This window comes from Patagioenas fasciata, chromosome 5 (genome assembly GCF_037038585.1).
Source record: "Patagioenas fasciata isolate bPatFas1 chromosome 5, bPatFas1.hap1, whole genome shotgun sequence".
Taxonomy (NCBI): Eukaryota; Metazoa; Chordata; class Aves; order Columbiformes; family Columbidae; genus Patagioenas; species Patagioenas fasciata.
The window spans coordinates 2,327,640-2,344,182 of NC_092524.1; the positions used below are offsets into that span (position 1 = coordinate 2,327,640).

General features: G+C 43.1%; 1 protein-coding gene across 1 annotated transcript in view; it reads left to right on the forward strand.

Annotated features, from left to right (window-relative positions):
- The first annotated feature begins 10,088 nt into the window (after positions 1-10,088).
- Positions 10,089-16,543, forward strand: part of ABTB2 (ankyrin repeat and BTB domain containing 2) — a 119,134-nt gene continuing 112,679 nt past the window's right edge. The window contains exon 1 of the mRNA XM_065840001.2: positions 10,089-11,293. Coding sequence (XP_065696073.1) covers positions 10,429-11,293 — 865 coding nt within the window. The 5' untranslated portion in view covers positions 10,089-10,428. The remainder of the gene's footprint in view (positions 11,294-16,543) is intronic.

Sequence of the window (16,543 nt, forward strand, 5' to 3'; positions counted from 1 at the left end):
TTCCAATTGACCTCATTTTTCTCAGGTTTTCCAAGGTTTTGCATCAAATGGGTGAATTGAAATTATGGAAGCGTCTAATCTACTAAAAAAAGCAAAAGAATTCCGTAACTGCAATACTCTTTACAGCGGTTAGTTAAACTTTGGAATTAGTTTTAGACATCCTAAAAATTCTCTATGTTTATGGGCAGCTATGTTTTTAAATGTGTGCATGCTATATAAAAGTTTCGAGACAGGTAATAGTTATTGTTGATATACCAGCGGTTTCAAGGCAACCCAGAAGTGGTGAAACTGACCTGGAAACTCTAACAAATTATTTGTTTGCTTTGGTTTTCTTTCCGGAGATTGATACAAAGTTACCAGGTTAACTATATTGATACACATTGGCTGATCATTTACAAAACATTTACAAGAGGCTTCCCATCCGCTGTAGGAATAGAAATGAACTACAGATCATAACTTAGAAACCAGCTAAAACCTCCTAACCAGATCTGCAGTGATCTATCAGCGCTCCTATCCGGCTTGCTTTGTGCACATTTCCTATTTTTGTTGGGTTAAAAGCAGTGTTCTCTGTTTGAACAGCACAGTTGGGTCTTGATCCATAATGTGGATCAATACAATTTTAAGAGAAATACACATTATTCACTGAATATGCAACCTTATATTTTTTTTTCAATACTTCTGGTCTATTTTTCAGTAGTCCTCTGGTTGTCATATTTATTTTAACAGTGTGCTAATACTTCTTCTCTTTGGTATTGTTATCCATACATTTTCCTGAAATCTTTAAACATGTTTCAAGATATGGAAGGCTGAGATATATTAATTTTCTGTCTGCTTGGCAGATTCCCGAGGCTTTTCACCATCTTCTTCCATATTGATGATTTTGCTCCTTTTCCTGCTTACCAGTCATAGGGATGGCAACCAATACATCCGATTCACAAAAGGCTCCATTGTACTAGAAAATAAACCGCCAAGTGTTCTCCTATGGATTGGAGATAGAACTTGGTCCATCCCTCCATACTTTAGTGCATTTAAACAATGAGTTTTTTGTTGTGACCCAGTTCTAATGACTTACCCTATGTCATCCACCCACCATTCCTGAATCATCATTTTACTGAGCGCTGATGGATCCCGTACTTTACAATCCTGGTGCCAGCCCCTCTTTTAATGAATCATACAGACTATTCTTATATATATATATATATATATACACATATATATATGTATTTTTTTTCAGGACCACTTACTGAGATGTGCTGTGCACAGAACATTATATGTGATACTTTCATTACAGGTGATATGTCACAGGTATGGCTTCCCAATGATGCATGTACAAGAAAAGGGAGCTGGTAATTATCTACCCATTGCTTATATCATAAGTCTCATCCTGTAGCAATAACAAATTGGCCAGTGTCACTGTCCTTGTTGGAAAAAATAGTCCTGGGTTATATGATGACAAGCAACCATGGGTCATAACTGGAATTAGGTGTATAAGAAGGTGGATGGTGTTATATTGATTAAGACCATGCATTAACCAGGTGGTTCTTGAGCCAGTAGTGCTAATTAACACTACATGTGCATGAACTGATCTGACAATGAGTTTTGGAACATTATTATATGAGTGCTTCCTTACTGTTTTTCACGTTATTTTACTATTTAGGTTACAAGTAGGTACGTTCTCCTGCTGTAGCAAAAGCACGGTGGTATATGCATTCAGCATCTTCATGAGAATAGTGAGATCATAAAATACTGTTCATTCACGTAAGAACTGGGAACAAACACACTGCGAAGGTATGAACAATGCGTTGTGTAAGGTGCTTTTTGACCCTCATGTAAACTCTGAAAGTTTTCATGAATTAGTACACTCATTTATTTACTAAATTTGCGTTATGTGATATTGACGCCCTTACAAGGGCTTGTAAGAACCTTGTGGGATGAGATGTGGGATGAGCTGGGAAGCTGTTGCTAGACCAATGTGTATCAGTACCACAATAAATGAGTGATATAATAAATGAGTGAATAAATGAGGGACAAGGTAGAAGACTGTTTTAAGACTTGGGCTTTGCCCTTGCATTTCCTCTATCATTTGCCTTGAATTATTTTCAGCATTGTTTGCCATGGTGCATAAACACTATTCTCAGCATGGGCTGATACTCTTTGAGGCATCCACTTTGTTAGAGATACTTCCTGACAGTTTCCTGATTGTTAAGGCTTAGGAAAAATAAAACATTTAACTATAAGTGTATGTCAGGCTATTCTTCCCATCGGCTCTGTGATCACAGTGACTGACTCTTGATAATGTTATTGTCAATAGTGTATTACGGGCTAATACGAGAGAGTTGAGGACATGAACGTTATCTCAGTACACACGTGCCAGGAAGTGTGACACACATCCGTTGTAATCCATACGTGTCATTTACTCCATCAAGTGCCTCATGAGACAGCTTAATATTACAGCCAGTGAACGGCCTTAGTAATAACTGTAATTTTGACGTGAAGTTAATCCAAATATGTGAGTACTCTGGCGCATGGGACTATAGCAGGTTTCCATATATATGTTATATAGCAGCGAAAACATGACGTGTGACCCCATGACCAGACAACTGAGTTTATTGCAATTGTCTCCAATGAATTATTTCACACGGGTGGCAAATCACATATAGATTGGTCAGACCAGGTATTGTACCAGAGCTGGATATCTGGGTGACTAGCGAAGGTTTTCCTGCTGTAACTTTATACGTGGATCTCATAAATTCACAGCTGTTAAATGCTGAAGAACAGCATCATTCTTTGCATTCTAATTGTTTCGTCCCTGCGTAATAAGAATCAGGCACTCTAAAATGTTAATTAACAGGAAGGACTGAGATGAGCAGTGGTGGGAAAAGATGCCTCAGTAAGTTTTCCTCGAGTAGTGTCATGTAATGAAGCAAATACCCTTCTATCCACTTTATTTGATCCAATTCCAGGTGGAACAAGTGCAGGAAGGGTCTTCAATACTATATGTACTGATACATGGGGTTATTCCTCTCTAGATGCAGGACTTGGTGCTTCCCTTTGTTGAACTTCACGAGATTCCTGTTTGACCCATTGAGGACCCTCTGAATGGCAGCTCCTGCTGGATCAGTCATTCCTTCCATTTTTTTGTCACCTGAAAACTTGGCCAGCTGGCCTTCAGTTCAACTTCGTGATGCTGATCACAACTCTTTAAGCACAGCTTTCAGTCTACCTTCCTACCCACTTTTCTAGGCCAAAATTCATCAATTTGCCAATGTGGATGTTACAGGAACAAGTGTCGGAAGCCTTGTTGGAGTAAAGATGAATGATATCCACTGCTCTTCCTTCATCCACCATACCAGTGATTTCATCATAGACGGCTGTCAAGTAAGTCAGGCATCATTTCCCTTTCATATTTTTTTAATTTGTCCTCAATGTATTTGCAAATGGTTTCTAGGGTTTTTTGTTCCATCCCCTTCCCAAGGATAAAGGTGAAGCTGCCCAGTTTGTAGCTATAATAGTTGCTTTGGGTGACTTCTGGAGAAGCACAGTACAGCCCAAATCAGTGAAGTTGTCTGTATAGCAGCAGCAAACTCCTTTTTGTTCATCTCAGGAATCCATTGTACATGTGTGCAGAGATTTCCCTCCAAGTTCCTGTTCCATCCCAACAGATGGATGAGGGCCGAGTTAACTCTGAACGCGATGTGCGCCCTGACTCACCAGATGAGACCACGTGTGAGTTAACTCTGGGTTAATTCTGCACAGTTACGCAAAGTGAATGACAGACAATCACTCCAGGGGTCCAATTCAATTATGAGTTTTACTAAAAGTACGTGTTGGAATACTAGTTACAGAGGCAAGTGGCTTGGCAAAAGTATTTTATGATATCACAGAACTTATCAATACATTAACAGCAAGAGTCCTTCTATGAGCAATGTATTGGCAACCATTAGTAGCTATAATATGAAACTTCATAAGAATCCAACAGCAGAGCTTAAGATGATGTTACACTTATATGTTCAAAAGGAAAAGATAGAAAGACAGTGGCAGAGGGGAAAGGAATATTAAGGTATAAGAGAGAGAGATAGTAATATATCATGGAAGGAGAGACAAAGAAATAGGGATATAGAAAAAAGGAGATAAGGCAAGAGCAGAGAGAAAGGAAGAAAGAAAAGGGTGAGGGATCCAGCTACTCTTACAGCTCCACAGCATGGATGACAAGATTTGTATGATGATGTATGGCCTCTGGTGTCCCATGGTGAGGATGATGGGGTCCTCGAGGTGCTGGATTCCCTATCAGTGCTGTTTTAGGCGAGCTTCTTTATAGCTCTCTGAGTAGAGAAAAGCCTGGGGGAGGAAAGGTGTGACTGCAAAAGATCGACAAGTCTTGACAAGTCCTGGGCCACATCGAAGGGTCTGAGCTTTCCCCCTTTGTTTGCCAAGCTGGGCATACCAGAAGATGGAGCGATGTGCCCTCCAGCTCAGCCCAAGCTCTGGTATCTGTGGCTTGTTAGCTTCTTGTGGACAAGTCAATCGCAGTTCCCCCTATACTGAACGTGTCATCTCCTGTGGCTGGATGAACTCGTTTTGCCACAATGTTTTCAGCCATGATCCTTATCAATACACAACAGTTCCTTATCTCTCTAATTATATCGCCTACAAAAGGCAGCTTCTGAGTGTAGAAATGATATTTTTTGTTGATAGATTCTAAATGTTTCTTATGCTGAAAATGTGGTGTTGTATAAAATCATCACAAATTAAAGTTTTTAAATGGTCTTGCTTAACAGTCCTTATTAATCATAACAGGCATGACCCCTTATTTCTCCTCAGTGATAAGTTTGAGTAACATCTTATCTATCGTGATAAATAATAGTGAAGCTGATCCGCGCTGGTTTCCTATGCTAAGCAGCTTTATCAGGGAAAAATGAAGAGCGTTTTGGTTTTGTTTTGTTTGTTGTCGTTTTTACTAGAAATCCTGTTTTAACTGATGGTCTAAGGGCATCAGTGAGGCGGGTTTTGTAAGGACAGGTAGCATCATTTATTAGATTAAATGGGCAGGATTTGTTGGGCAGGAGCACTTGGTGGAATTGTTGAAAGCCAAGTGTAGTTATAGGCTGTGCTAAGCCACAGATAAAACCAAGACAGGGAGAAGGGAAGGTTGCCACTTATTAACAACAAGCCTAAAGATTTTTTTCAGTGTATTCTCTGTAGAAGATTCCAGCGAGTTCTAACTACCTGTAAAGGGATAGTATTATTTCTGAGGCTTTTGAAGAACAAAGGCTTGGCCCAAAATTCTACATTCAGAACATTGTGTTCTCTTTTTAAATTTTAATGAGTGCCATTAAGCAAATTCACTGATGAATCAGCAATTAACACTTTCTGAAGTGCAAGTGGTGTAACCTTTGAAAAGGTCATTCTGCACAAAACCAGTGGGAGAAGCAGCTGGTTTATCACATACTGGGGAAAAAACCTCTGTTCACTGAGAAGATCCAGCTGGTACCTCCCTTAATACTCAGTAGCTGGTGAGGTAGGCAGTGAGTAAGTAGTTAGTAACTTGTTAAAGTTACCAAACTCAAGTTAGACAATAAATTGAGGACTTTTGCTGTAGTGTAGAAAACACATGTATGTACATTATCTCTTCATCCATGTTGCAAATGTATTCTATTAACTGCATTGGATTTAAACCTGATAGGATTCACCTGTTCTAGTCACCGTTCATCTCTGCTTTCCCCCCACGTCTTCTGGTCTATGGGCTCAGACTGATTTTGCAGGTGTTGGGTAGGAACTGTTAACGGAGCTACAGTTTATTAAAAACCATAGTTCTGAATGCTGCGGATAAAACATTGTTAAATTAAGCAGCTATACAAGGAAAAATGCCACCTTTTCACAGCAGAATTAACAAACAGAATTAGCACTGGGGTAAAACAGAGACTGGAGCTTGGGAAGGAAATGTCTGGAAAGGACGCGTGGACAGTCCCAGGTGCAGCCCATGAGGTTTGGGAAGGGCTCCTCCGGCAGGTGCTCTGATGAACTGCGAGGGGGGCTGCACCAGCCCAACGCCATTTGCAGTGCTCTGCTCTGGATGCTTTTTGGGGGTTATTTTCTTTATTTTCATGTTTTTCTCCTGGTGGAACAGCTTGAGTCTACTTCAAGTGAGTGAAACTCACATTGCACCTAAAGGTAAGGTCTGATTATACAGTTCAATATATATATATGAACGTTATTTTCTAGGAATACACTGAACTTTGTGGTTTGAACAAGTAACAGCTATCAATAACTTTAAAAAGTATTAATTTGAAGTCTTTGATACAGGTAGAGTTTATGGGGCTTAACTTTTGCTTTGACTGCTGTATTTCCTTGAAAAAGATAAGTGATTATCTCTTAAAAGGATTTTCTATTTCTCTGGTTGCTGTTTGTGTATCAGATAGTACTGATGCTTTTTAATGCTAATTAACTTTAACTGCCAAAGTCTGCAGTGTATCGGAGTTAGAATAACACTTGGATCTGCGCTCTTTACATGAAGGAAAATGGGGCTTCTAAGGTGCTATATTTTCATTTATTATTGGTTTTCCTTTATCTGTTTTCCCTACATTCCTGAATGTCTTCTGATACCTTCTACTTTCTTAACACTTCAATTTTAGGGGGAAATGATGATGTCTATGAAAAGTTGTCTTCTATTGTATGAACATACTTCGTAATCTCTAATGGCTCCCATTGAAACATATGCAAAAAGAGTCCAATACTTATTGTGCCTTATACATCAAGGAATGTGAAGTTGTTCTTGTTGATGTTTGACTTGTAATCTTGATTGTTTGGGTTGGAGGTTTCGTGTTAGTCCAGTGTAGCAATTGCTTTCTCGAAATATACCTTAGTTTACATAATATAGTCTGTAGTTTTGCTACAAACGTACGCGCCTGGGCTGAAAGTGAACTTTTCAAAGAAAGAAAACAATTTGATTATTTCCTTCCAGTCTTGGTGCTTCTTTTAGCTATTTCTGGAAATCCGTTAGAAATTTGGCTGTTTCTAGTGCTCTGATACGGGCAGTAAATTAACATTGAGGAGCACAGAGCACGTGATGAACTTACTCTGTCAGTAACACATGGGAAATTAAGAAGAGCTGGTAGAGATCCCTTCCTTGCCTGGTCTTCTTCCTCCCACCTCAGCTTTGGTTTTAGTTGTTGGATGTCTTGGAGCTTGAGGTTTGCATCCTCGGGCAGGAACGTCCTTTCCATTCTGCGATCTGTTTGCTTTTGGAAAAGGCTGGTGATAATTTTGCAGTGGAGGCAGAGAAGGATTTATTGGGCAAAGAGTTATTGTATCGGGAAATATTACATGTGAGGTTCTAAAAATGGAAAGTAATGTGACTCCTCGCAGGGAGCAAACAGCATGAGGGAAGTGAGAAAGCAGACGCTGCTGTTGAGCCAGATGATTTTGGTATTGTTAAATCACTTGGAATGGTAGGAATAACAAACTGTGCGGGAGGATTGGAGAAGGGTGATAAAGGGAAAGAATTAGAAATGATTTGTAGAAATACAGTAGTTGCACAGCCAATTTTTTCACAATGTCAAGTTCCCGTGGGCCAGCTACGTAGCGATTCTCAGTGGCGATTTATGCTGGTTTTTGTGATTGAAATTTAATCTTGAGAGGTAGACAGAACAGGATGAATTTTAGAGGGACCTTTTGCAAAGGGGCATCACAAAACAAAGCACAAAGGTGGGGTTTTTTTAGTAGGAAAAAGGTGATAGGGATTGGTCTTATTGTTTCCCGTTTGGACAGAGTTCAGTGTGAAGTGTGATCTTAGAGATCTGGACAAGGAACTAAAACATAGCACCCTTGTATTGAGGAGGTAGCAGAGAGATGTGGGGACATGAGAGACAGACACCACATGGTAACTTCACCAAAAGCCATGGTTCAGAGGTCTACAGTAGTCCCTGATACCTAATATATAGGATTAAATACAAATGTAAGAGTGAAAATGTCATATTTAAAAGGGAAGTATATTGGTTGAATGCATGAGACTTCAGGCTTGTCTTACATTCAGGTATCTATTTAGCACGTGTACTGTCAGCTGTGTGTCTTTGCTGGGCTTGAAACTTAAAAATAGCGCTCAACCCTGAGAAATATGATGGAATAGCAGAGTTGGCTTTGATCTGTAACATAACAACCCAGGTATTAGAATTGTGCAGTAAAAATACCCATTTCTGAAATGACAGTGGAGCACAAATGAGGTGCCGAGGTGTTCTGATCTTCAAATGAATTGGAATGACTTAGAGAGGATTGTGTTTGGTTTTATCAGACAACTTGTGCTTCGTGTTCATGCTTCCATGGGGAGCAGCTGAGTTATAGTCAGGCTTAGAGCTAAGAAAGATAAAAGAAGATGTAATGTTAAAAAAGAAGGTAGTTTTGAGGGTCAGCTAGTGGGAAGTTAATACACACTGTTCAATCTTTTAGTATAAAGTGAAGATGCTTGATGCTGCGAGCAGAAGCGCTAAGTAAAATATATATTTTCAAGTATTTAATTCGTATCTAGTAGTAGTTCTGATATATTTTTCTTTGCTAAGCAATGAGCATAAAATAGTACAAAACCAGAAAATGAGGTTCCACAGGGTGTTATGCTTTTGAGGTAGGAAATCTCCTGTGTTCTGGCTAAGAGAAAAATCAGTGGAACAGTGAGTTGCCAGCTGTGCAATTAGGTGGTCAGGACCACACTGCTCAACGTCTTTGTTGGCTCCAGCCCTTGTAGGAAAGCGCCGCGCTCTACATCAAGTCGTACGCAAATACAACCCTTTTACTTCCTCTATTGCAAGTAGTTATTAAGGGAAAGTATCACATGCTGAGAAGAGATTGTTGCTCCGTGAGTGTGACTGCAAAATATTTACCTTTTGAGTTGTAAATGCGCTTTTTTAAACAACAAAACAAGCGTCAAAGCATTTGACGTGTTGGTTGTTGCTTTGTAAAGTGGGTGTCATCGCGGTCAGCCCAGTGTTTTAAATATCAAACATCATCTTAGAGCAAAATGAGCTTCTGTGTGTCTGAAAGAGCAGAAGTGAAATGCTGTGTTTGTAAATAAGAAAGCTGTTGAAAAAATCAGTGCTGGAAATACGCTGAATTACAGCTCATGGAATAATTTAGCTTGGAAGAGACCCTCAGGGTCATAGAGTCCAACCATAATACAACTCCGGCACCAAACCACGTCCATCAGAACCGCGTCTACGTGTCTTTTAAACCCCTCCAGATATTTGCAGCCACTGCGGTTTCCTGTACAGAGAAGCGAAACAAAGCTGAGCGTTAACATGGACTCTTGGCCACCTTCACTTTCTGTGTCCGATCCTTGTCACCTACTGCAAATGTGATTTTTGGGCTCCAGGGCCTGAGAAAACGTGTTTGCCTGGACACTTTGATACTTGGGTGCCCCTAAATATTAGCTATATGTGTGTGTATATATATATGTATATAAAAATAGATATAAAATAATAGTAGCGGACTTGTGAACTTTGGGGATGGTTTATACCTTGCAGAAAGATGTGAAAACTGCAGGTAAAAGTTGAATTGCTTAGTGCGGGGCACTGAGGTTTCTCCTGCCCCCCCGCGCCGGTCCCCGGCGCTTTGCCGCGGTGCAGCCGACAGGAGGCGCCCTCGTCCCGCGCACCCCGGGCAGGACGATCGCGGCGGGGGGGTGCGGGAGGGAGCGGTGAAACAAACCAGACACCTCCGCTTCGTACCCAGCTCACGGTTCAAGGTCAGCGCTGTGTAAACTGCCGCACAAAGGCTCCTTTCAGCAGCCGGCACGCCGGCTTCGCGCCCGCCCGCACAATCCTCCATTCAGGCGCTGATCCCCGCGGGGCCGGCCGTGCGCGACCCCTCGCCCCGAGGAGCCGCCGCGGAGATCCGGGCAGGCCGGTGGCAGCGAAGCGCCCGCCCGGTGCCGCGAACCGGCGGAGCTCCGCCGAGATCTAAGCCGCCCCTCGCCCCGCCTATCCCGTGTGATTTGCATATTCCCCGCCCCAGCTCGCATTTCACTGGCGGAGACGCCTCCCGTCGGCGCCGCTGATTGGTGCTTCTCCCCGCACATCATTTGCATGCGGCGCTGCGGGGCCGGACCCGGCGGAGCCGCGGCGGAGAAGTTGAGTCGGAGCCGCCGCCGAGTGTCCCGGCCCGGCCGATCGCACCGAGCCCGCCCCGCTCCGTACGACCTGCCCGGGCAGCCGCCGCCGCCCGTCCCTCCCGAGGCAGAAGATGGCCGAGCGCAGCCGCCCCGCGGGATGGAGGTAGCCGCTCCTCGGCGGAGCCGGCGTGCGGGGAGCGCTCCTTCTCGCTGGGCTGCGGAACCTCCCGCGCCGCGGGCGGGGCAGGCGGCGGCCGCTCGGTAGGCGCAGGATCCGCGCCAGCCTCACCTTTCGTGCTCTGTTCCGCGCTTGGCTTTGCCCGTCTTTTCCTATGGCTGGGATATACAGCTCTACTCTGAAGACCCTGGAGGATTTAACTTTGGACTCTGGTTATGGGGCAGGGGATTCCTGCAGGTCCCTCAGTCTCTCTTCGTCCAAGTCCAACTCCCAAGCCTTCACCTCTTCCCAGCACAGAGGCAACTGGTGGTGCTACTCGGGCTCCATGAACAGTAGGAACAACAGCTGGGACACCGTCAACACTGTTCTCCCAGAAGACCCCGAGGTCGCCGATATCTTTTCCAAGTGCCCTAAGCTGCCGGATCTAGAGGAATACCCTTGGACTGATGAAGACATCGGAAAAATCCTCCGAAAAGGGAAGGGAGATGGCAAGGGCAGGAGCTTTTCTCAGGAAGCCGTCCGGCGGCTCTCGCAGCTGCTGAGACGTGCGCTGATCAGGGTGTCCAGGGAAGCCCAGCGCCTCAGCGTGATGCACTCCAAGTGCACCCGCTTCGAGGTGCAGAGCGCGGTCAAGCTCATCCAGAGCTGGTCCTTGTCGGAAAGCTGCGTCTTGGCCACCGTCAAGGCGCTGTCTCTGTACAGCATGAGCGCCGGGGACGGGCTGAGGAAAGGGAAATCGGCGCGGTGCGGCCTCACCTTTTCGGTGGGGAGGTTTTTCAGGTGGATGGTGGACACGAGGATCTCGGTTAGGATCCATGAATACGCGGCCATCTCTTTAACCGCGTGCATGGAGAACCTTGTAGAAGAGATTAAGGCTCGGGTTTTGGCAAGCCAGAGCCCGGATGGTGGAGGAGGGGAGATCTCGGCTGAAATCCTGGAGATGGTAATCAACAATGATGCTGAACTTTGGGGAGTGTTGCAACCTTATGAACATCTCATCTGTGGGAAAAATGCGAACGGTAAGATCCAGCTTTTACCATTTCTAAGCTTCGTACCGGCAAGCTTTACACTAAATCCATTGATTTCTATAGACTTGGGTGGGTTTTTTTTGCTCTTCATCTGAATTGCATCTTGGTTGTGGTTTGTGTGTGTAAAGCAGACGTGATGGTTTTACCAGGAGAGAAGGATCCTGCGTTATCCTTAAGATGTGCCAGTTTATAAAAAGTGCGGAGGCTGCGGGAAACCAAACCCCGTCGTCCTAACAAATGTCCCCTGACTCTCTACCAGCTGCTGTTTTGAGCATCTATACTATAACTGGTGTGTAAACGTGTCTCTGTAACCATAGGGCGAAATGTGCTTTACAAGCTGCTCTTTAGAAAATACCCCTATTGTTTTTAAGCAAAATTTCAACTATAGTAAGTATCTCGCAGTTTCATCTTAAAGATGCTATTCCCATGTACAGCCTGGAGAGGGAAAACAACAGTTTTTAATGTCTTTTTTTTTTCTTTGCGGTAGTAAAGTCAGTTTCTGAGCAAAAACACAGAACTACATGGTACTTGGGCTTCCTTCTGGTTTAGCAGAAACCTGTGTTGTAATTACACTCATGCAATAAACGAGCTTGTGCTCGGCTTGCCGGAGCGAGCATGTAGGATGGTGCCTCGGTGATGAGAATAACATAGCATTAAGGTACTTACCTCTGTAATTTGTTTAGAAAGGAGGCTTTTTGAACAGTTAAGCAAATAAGCAGATAGAGGAATGTTGGCGTCTTCCTCTGAGGCTGAGGAGCGATTTGAAAGGCTTAAGTCACAACGGTTGTGTTAAGAAGCTGCCCTGTTTATTTTGCACTGTCACACTGAGGAGTACCATGGTTTTCCATGGAAAATTTAAAGAAACATTCAATTTGGGAAACTGTTCTGTGTGCCACACACAACTTCATAACTTTTGCTGGCCTTGTTGTTACGGTCAGATATTCCACATGTAGTACCTTTTGGATTTAACTCTATAAAGCCAAGTGGCTTGAACCTCTTCAAAAGATAATGTTGTAATGGGAGACAAGTAAAGGAGTGGATTTTCTTTGAGGAAAAAATATACCTTAGGTGAATGTTAGTAGCAAAATACTTTGTCAGAGAAGGGCTGACTCAACTTCTGCTCCTTGGGTGCATTGATTTCCTGTAGTTAACCCACAGCAAAGCAATGAAGTGGTGATTCAGGTCGCTGGTAGATGGGTGTAGATGTCCCTGTTGAGTCAGCTGGGTTCGGATGACAATGTACAAGGTTGGCTGCTATTAAAGTGCTCACAAAACCTCTCTTGTGCGCTCTGCCTGCCCTCTGTCCACTGACAATGTTGCTCAATGTATGTGAAATAAATGTTAAGAGCCCTTTGGGATGTTCTCTTGGCACTGGTACAAGAGCTGTCAAACATAGGCATCTACTCTTTAAATTACGAGATAGTTAGATGTAAGACTGTAAAGGGATGGGGATGTCTTATCCCCTGTCCGCTTGCCATGATTCTTTGTGTACCATGAGGGTGTTTGTCACCAGGTCCAAAAAGAGGCTTCGGTTCCCTCTCTTGTTTGTTATTCAGGGAAAATGGAGTAAAATATTGCAGTTCTGCAGAGTAAAATGTGGATTTCAGCGCTTCTGCTACCGGGCTTCTGTGCGTGAAATGTGGAGGAAGAGTCAATCCCTTGCGGAGCGTTTTTCTTCTTAAGAGAAATCCCCCTGGAAAAATGGCAGTGGATGAATGGAAGGTGGTGTTCAATGGGGCAACACGAGCGACTGTGCAGGGAGATGCTTATAAATATTCAAAGCACCAAATGGTCAGTTACGATAACGCTTGTGCAGCCCAATACCGAGCAGCCACCGGCCACACAGGGATTGGCTTCTGTTGCCTCTTTTGTTGTTCTTGTCTTTCAGATCAATTCCGTCAATAATTGAATGCATTTTTTTAAGTCTGAAAATTGAATAAACCCGCACATGAAGGTATCGTGTGATTTCCTGTGACAGTCTGTCACTAGTATTTTACCCTGACACAAGTCGGTGAATCTTCTAAATGGCTTTTCTTGCCGTCGTAAGACCACAAATGGTTTTATAGGGATGCAAAAAGCTTGAAATAACTTCTTTATTCTTTCTCCCCGTAGGAATTGTAAATTAGTAGTATTCACATCATTCCCCACAGTGCTTTCAAATGATCTTGTCTTTTACATTCATTTAAATCTGAGACGGATCTAGCACTAAAATAACTGAATTTATTTCAGTATGAGGATCAGAAAGTCTTCCTTTAGCGTCGTTTTTGTTTCTTTTCCAGTAAGGACATTTTACTGGAGTAGTCGTAAAGTGGGAACTTGGCGTATATTTGAGTGGGTTTTTAGAGCGCTGGGTTTGATGCTGGAGATAAAAAGCACTTAGAGGTTGAGTTCCAACTCCAGTCAAGCATCGCAATCTCCGGATGAGATCCGTGGCAGCATCCCATGCAGAAGATTGCGCCGGATTATCGTAATGGACCTTTCTGGCATTGTGATCTATTGAATACGATTTTCCTTATTAGATTAGGATAGCGTACTTCTTTGGAGTCTAAGAAACAGTAAGTAAAGACATAATTGTTTGTAGATTCTCAAGGGGCTGGGGTTTGGAGCTGCGTTTCTTCAGTGATATGATCTCCCATCGAAGACCACAGTCCGGTCACTGTTCTGAAGGTTTTGGAGGCTGAAAGCTTAATATGCTGCATTGTAACCAATGTGTGTTAATCAACACCTGGTGTGCGAAGGGTGAAACTTAAAACCCTGCGAATGCTGAAGGGGAATTTTAATAGTATTTTTTTAAAAATAAATAATCATCTGCGGCTTGCTTATTTATTTGCCCTTTCTGTGAGGCTGTTCTAGAATCAACTGTTCGCTGCTTCTGGGAGGGTTTTGCTGCTGTTGGTGTGAGGTCTGACTTCATTCTTGGAGCTCAGGAGCGGGAATGGCACCGGAGCTTGTGGTTGTGAGCTCTGCAGAGCTCTCCGGGTGGCTTAAGGCTTTCCAGACAGAGCCTACGTGGGATGCTGCAAATAATGCTGGAAATAAAATCAAACCTAAGCAGCTACAGAGCAACTGGAAAGTGAAACAATAAAGTTGTCACGTGAATAGGAATATAAGTTTTACTTTCTATTTTTTAATTAGATGGAGGTATGTGTTAGCTTGGTACAGCTGAAGTAGAGAATGCATCTGGGAGTTCCACAGGGATTTTTGCGACGCGCTAATTTGGAGTAAGAGTCTATTAATTTAAGATGCTTGTTGGGAGCCGAGGGGAAATATGAACTTACCTTGGAGATGCGATTCATGTACTTGGCGTTCCTGAGTTTGACTGGTGCGCGGTTCATTTGAATCTGAACTGTCAGCGCTGCAAATACGATTTGGTATTATTGCCGTGTTAACTACAGCCCTTACATCGCACTTAACTATCTGGTTATCGCCGAACGCTCCTGCGACAGCCACTACACCTGCTGTGCGGTTTAATGCACCAGCACATCCTGGTGTTCTGGAGATATAAGTGTCGACAGATGTTTTTGCAAAGGCAAAAGGGGGGTGGAATTTAACTTGGTAACTCTGCTTCTTTACACACCTCCCAGCTGAAACACTGGGAGTTCTTTGCAGAGGAAGTAATGCACAAATTAGCCTGGTGGTTTGCTCAGCTGATGAGTAATAGAAACAGAAACTTGTGTCTTGGGACCCGTTTCTTAGAAAGGGGTTGAGAGGGAAATGTGTGATCTCTCCTCGTGGTGGGAGGGAATGACTTGGACTCAGTAAAACCAGAGCAGGGATGGATTTTACTTCTCTTCGGTCCTAAACGCTGTGGCACAACCCAGCAAGCATCAAGCACGGGCTTTGGATTTAGTAACGCTAACTCACCCCATTTTCTTCTACATTTCTGATATAGAAATATCTGATATAGATTTTAAATTATAGCTGATTTTAACATTGAGGAATTTTAGAGCTAGGCCGTTATAAGATTCCTTTTTATCGTTATCAAAATGGTGTGAAATAAGTTTGGTTGGTTTTTGTTTGCTTCATGGTAGTGGACTGACATCCAGCATGGGGGGTAAGGGGGGGAAATCATGACATTTCAATAAATAGAGTGTCCTTTTGTTATGTGAACTGAACAAACTGGTGTGCTCATAAAGAACCTCATTGATTTTCATAAGCTGTCAGTTTTGCAGCTATTCGGGGAGAAAACTGCACGTTGGAAGGGGTGCAGGTGGTTTGAAAATCATTACAAAAATCGCACAAACACCTCTGTCTTTGGTGTCATCGTATCCGGAGCAGCAGTTGGAGGTATCGTTGCTTACAGGGGTTCGCTGGTCAGGAACACAACCAACCTACATTTCCATAGGTAGAATCCTATGTGAACTATGGCTTCGTTCACCTCTCTACAAATTCGCCCCCAACACACCTTGTGTGCTCTTCTATGCATCCAAGAGCTCAGGTTTATATCCACAGACCCACAGGCACCGATTCTTTAAGCCTAAATGTTAGTGCTTGTATATACATGCTCACCTCTCCTATTAATGCAAACCACGGGATGCACAGGTGAAAATACAAACATCTGCAGATATGCATCTTGCTTATGTTAAAGGGTAGATCAAGTAAAGCTAAAATGCCCTTTTTTTTTCCCTTATAGTGGGTTTTATATGTATATCTATCTATTTAATTTGGTGATGGTAAAAGGAAACTTTGAATTGCTGATGTTACACCTTTTGTGTTGAGGCTGGAATCTGTTGCTGCTAAAGCCAGGGGGTTGAGCTGAGGCCAGGATAGAAATTGATCCTTGATATGGAAAAGCAGCAGTTATACAGGGTTTTGTGGGTTTTATTTAGTTAGTTTTAATTTTTCAATGAACACATGTGCGATATTTGGGGTGCTCTTGCATGGGGTTCTTTGTGTGCTTGCAGAAAGTGAGGAATGAGCTTTGAGTGTTCACATTTTCAATAATAGAATATGATACAGTTGATATACATGTCTTCTGATATTGGGATAATTTAAATTAAGTCCTCTAATTTCCCATTTGAAGACCTTAGAGCGTGTAGTCAGCTGGTCTTTCTGAACTGAGCCACCAAAGTGTTTGGGTTTAGTTTTATTTTTCATGTACCTCATCTAATTTCTCATGTGATTAGAAACCAAAACTCATCCGATCTGGGCGGAATTGATGGTTCTCAGCGAACATCCCAAAGTGACCTCTGGCATCACAAATTGCCTCCTCTTTCCTGAGATCAGCACTGGCCCAGCGCA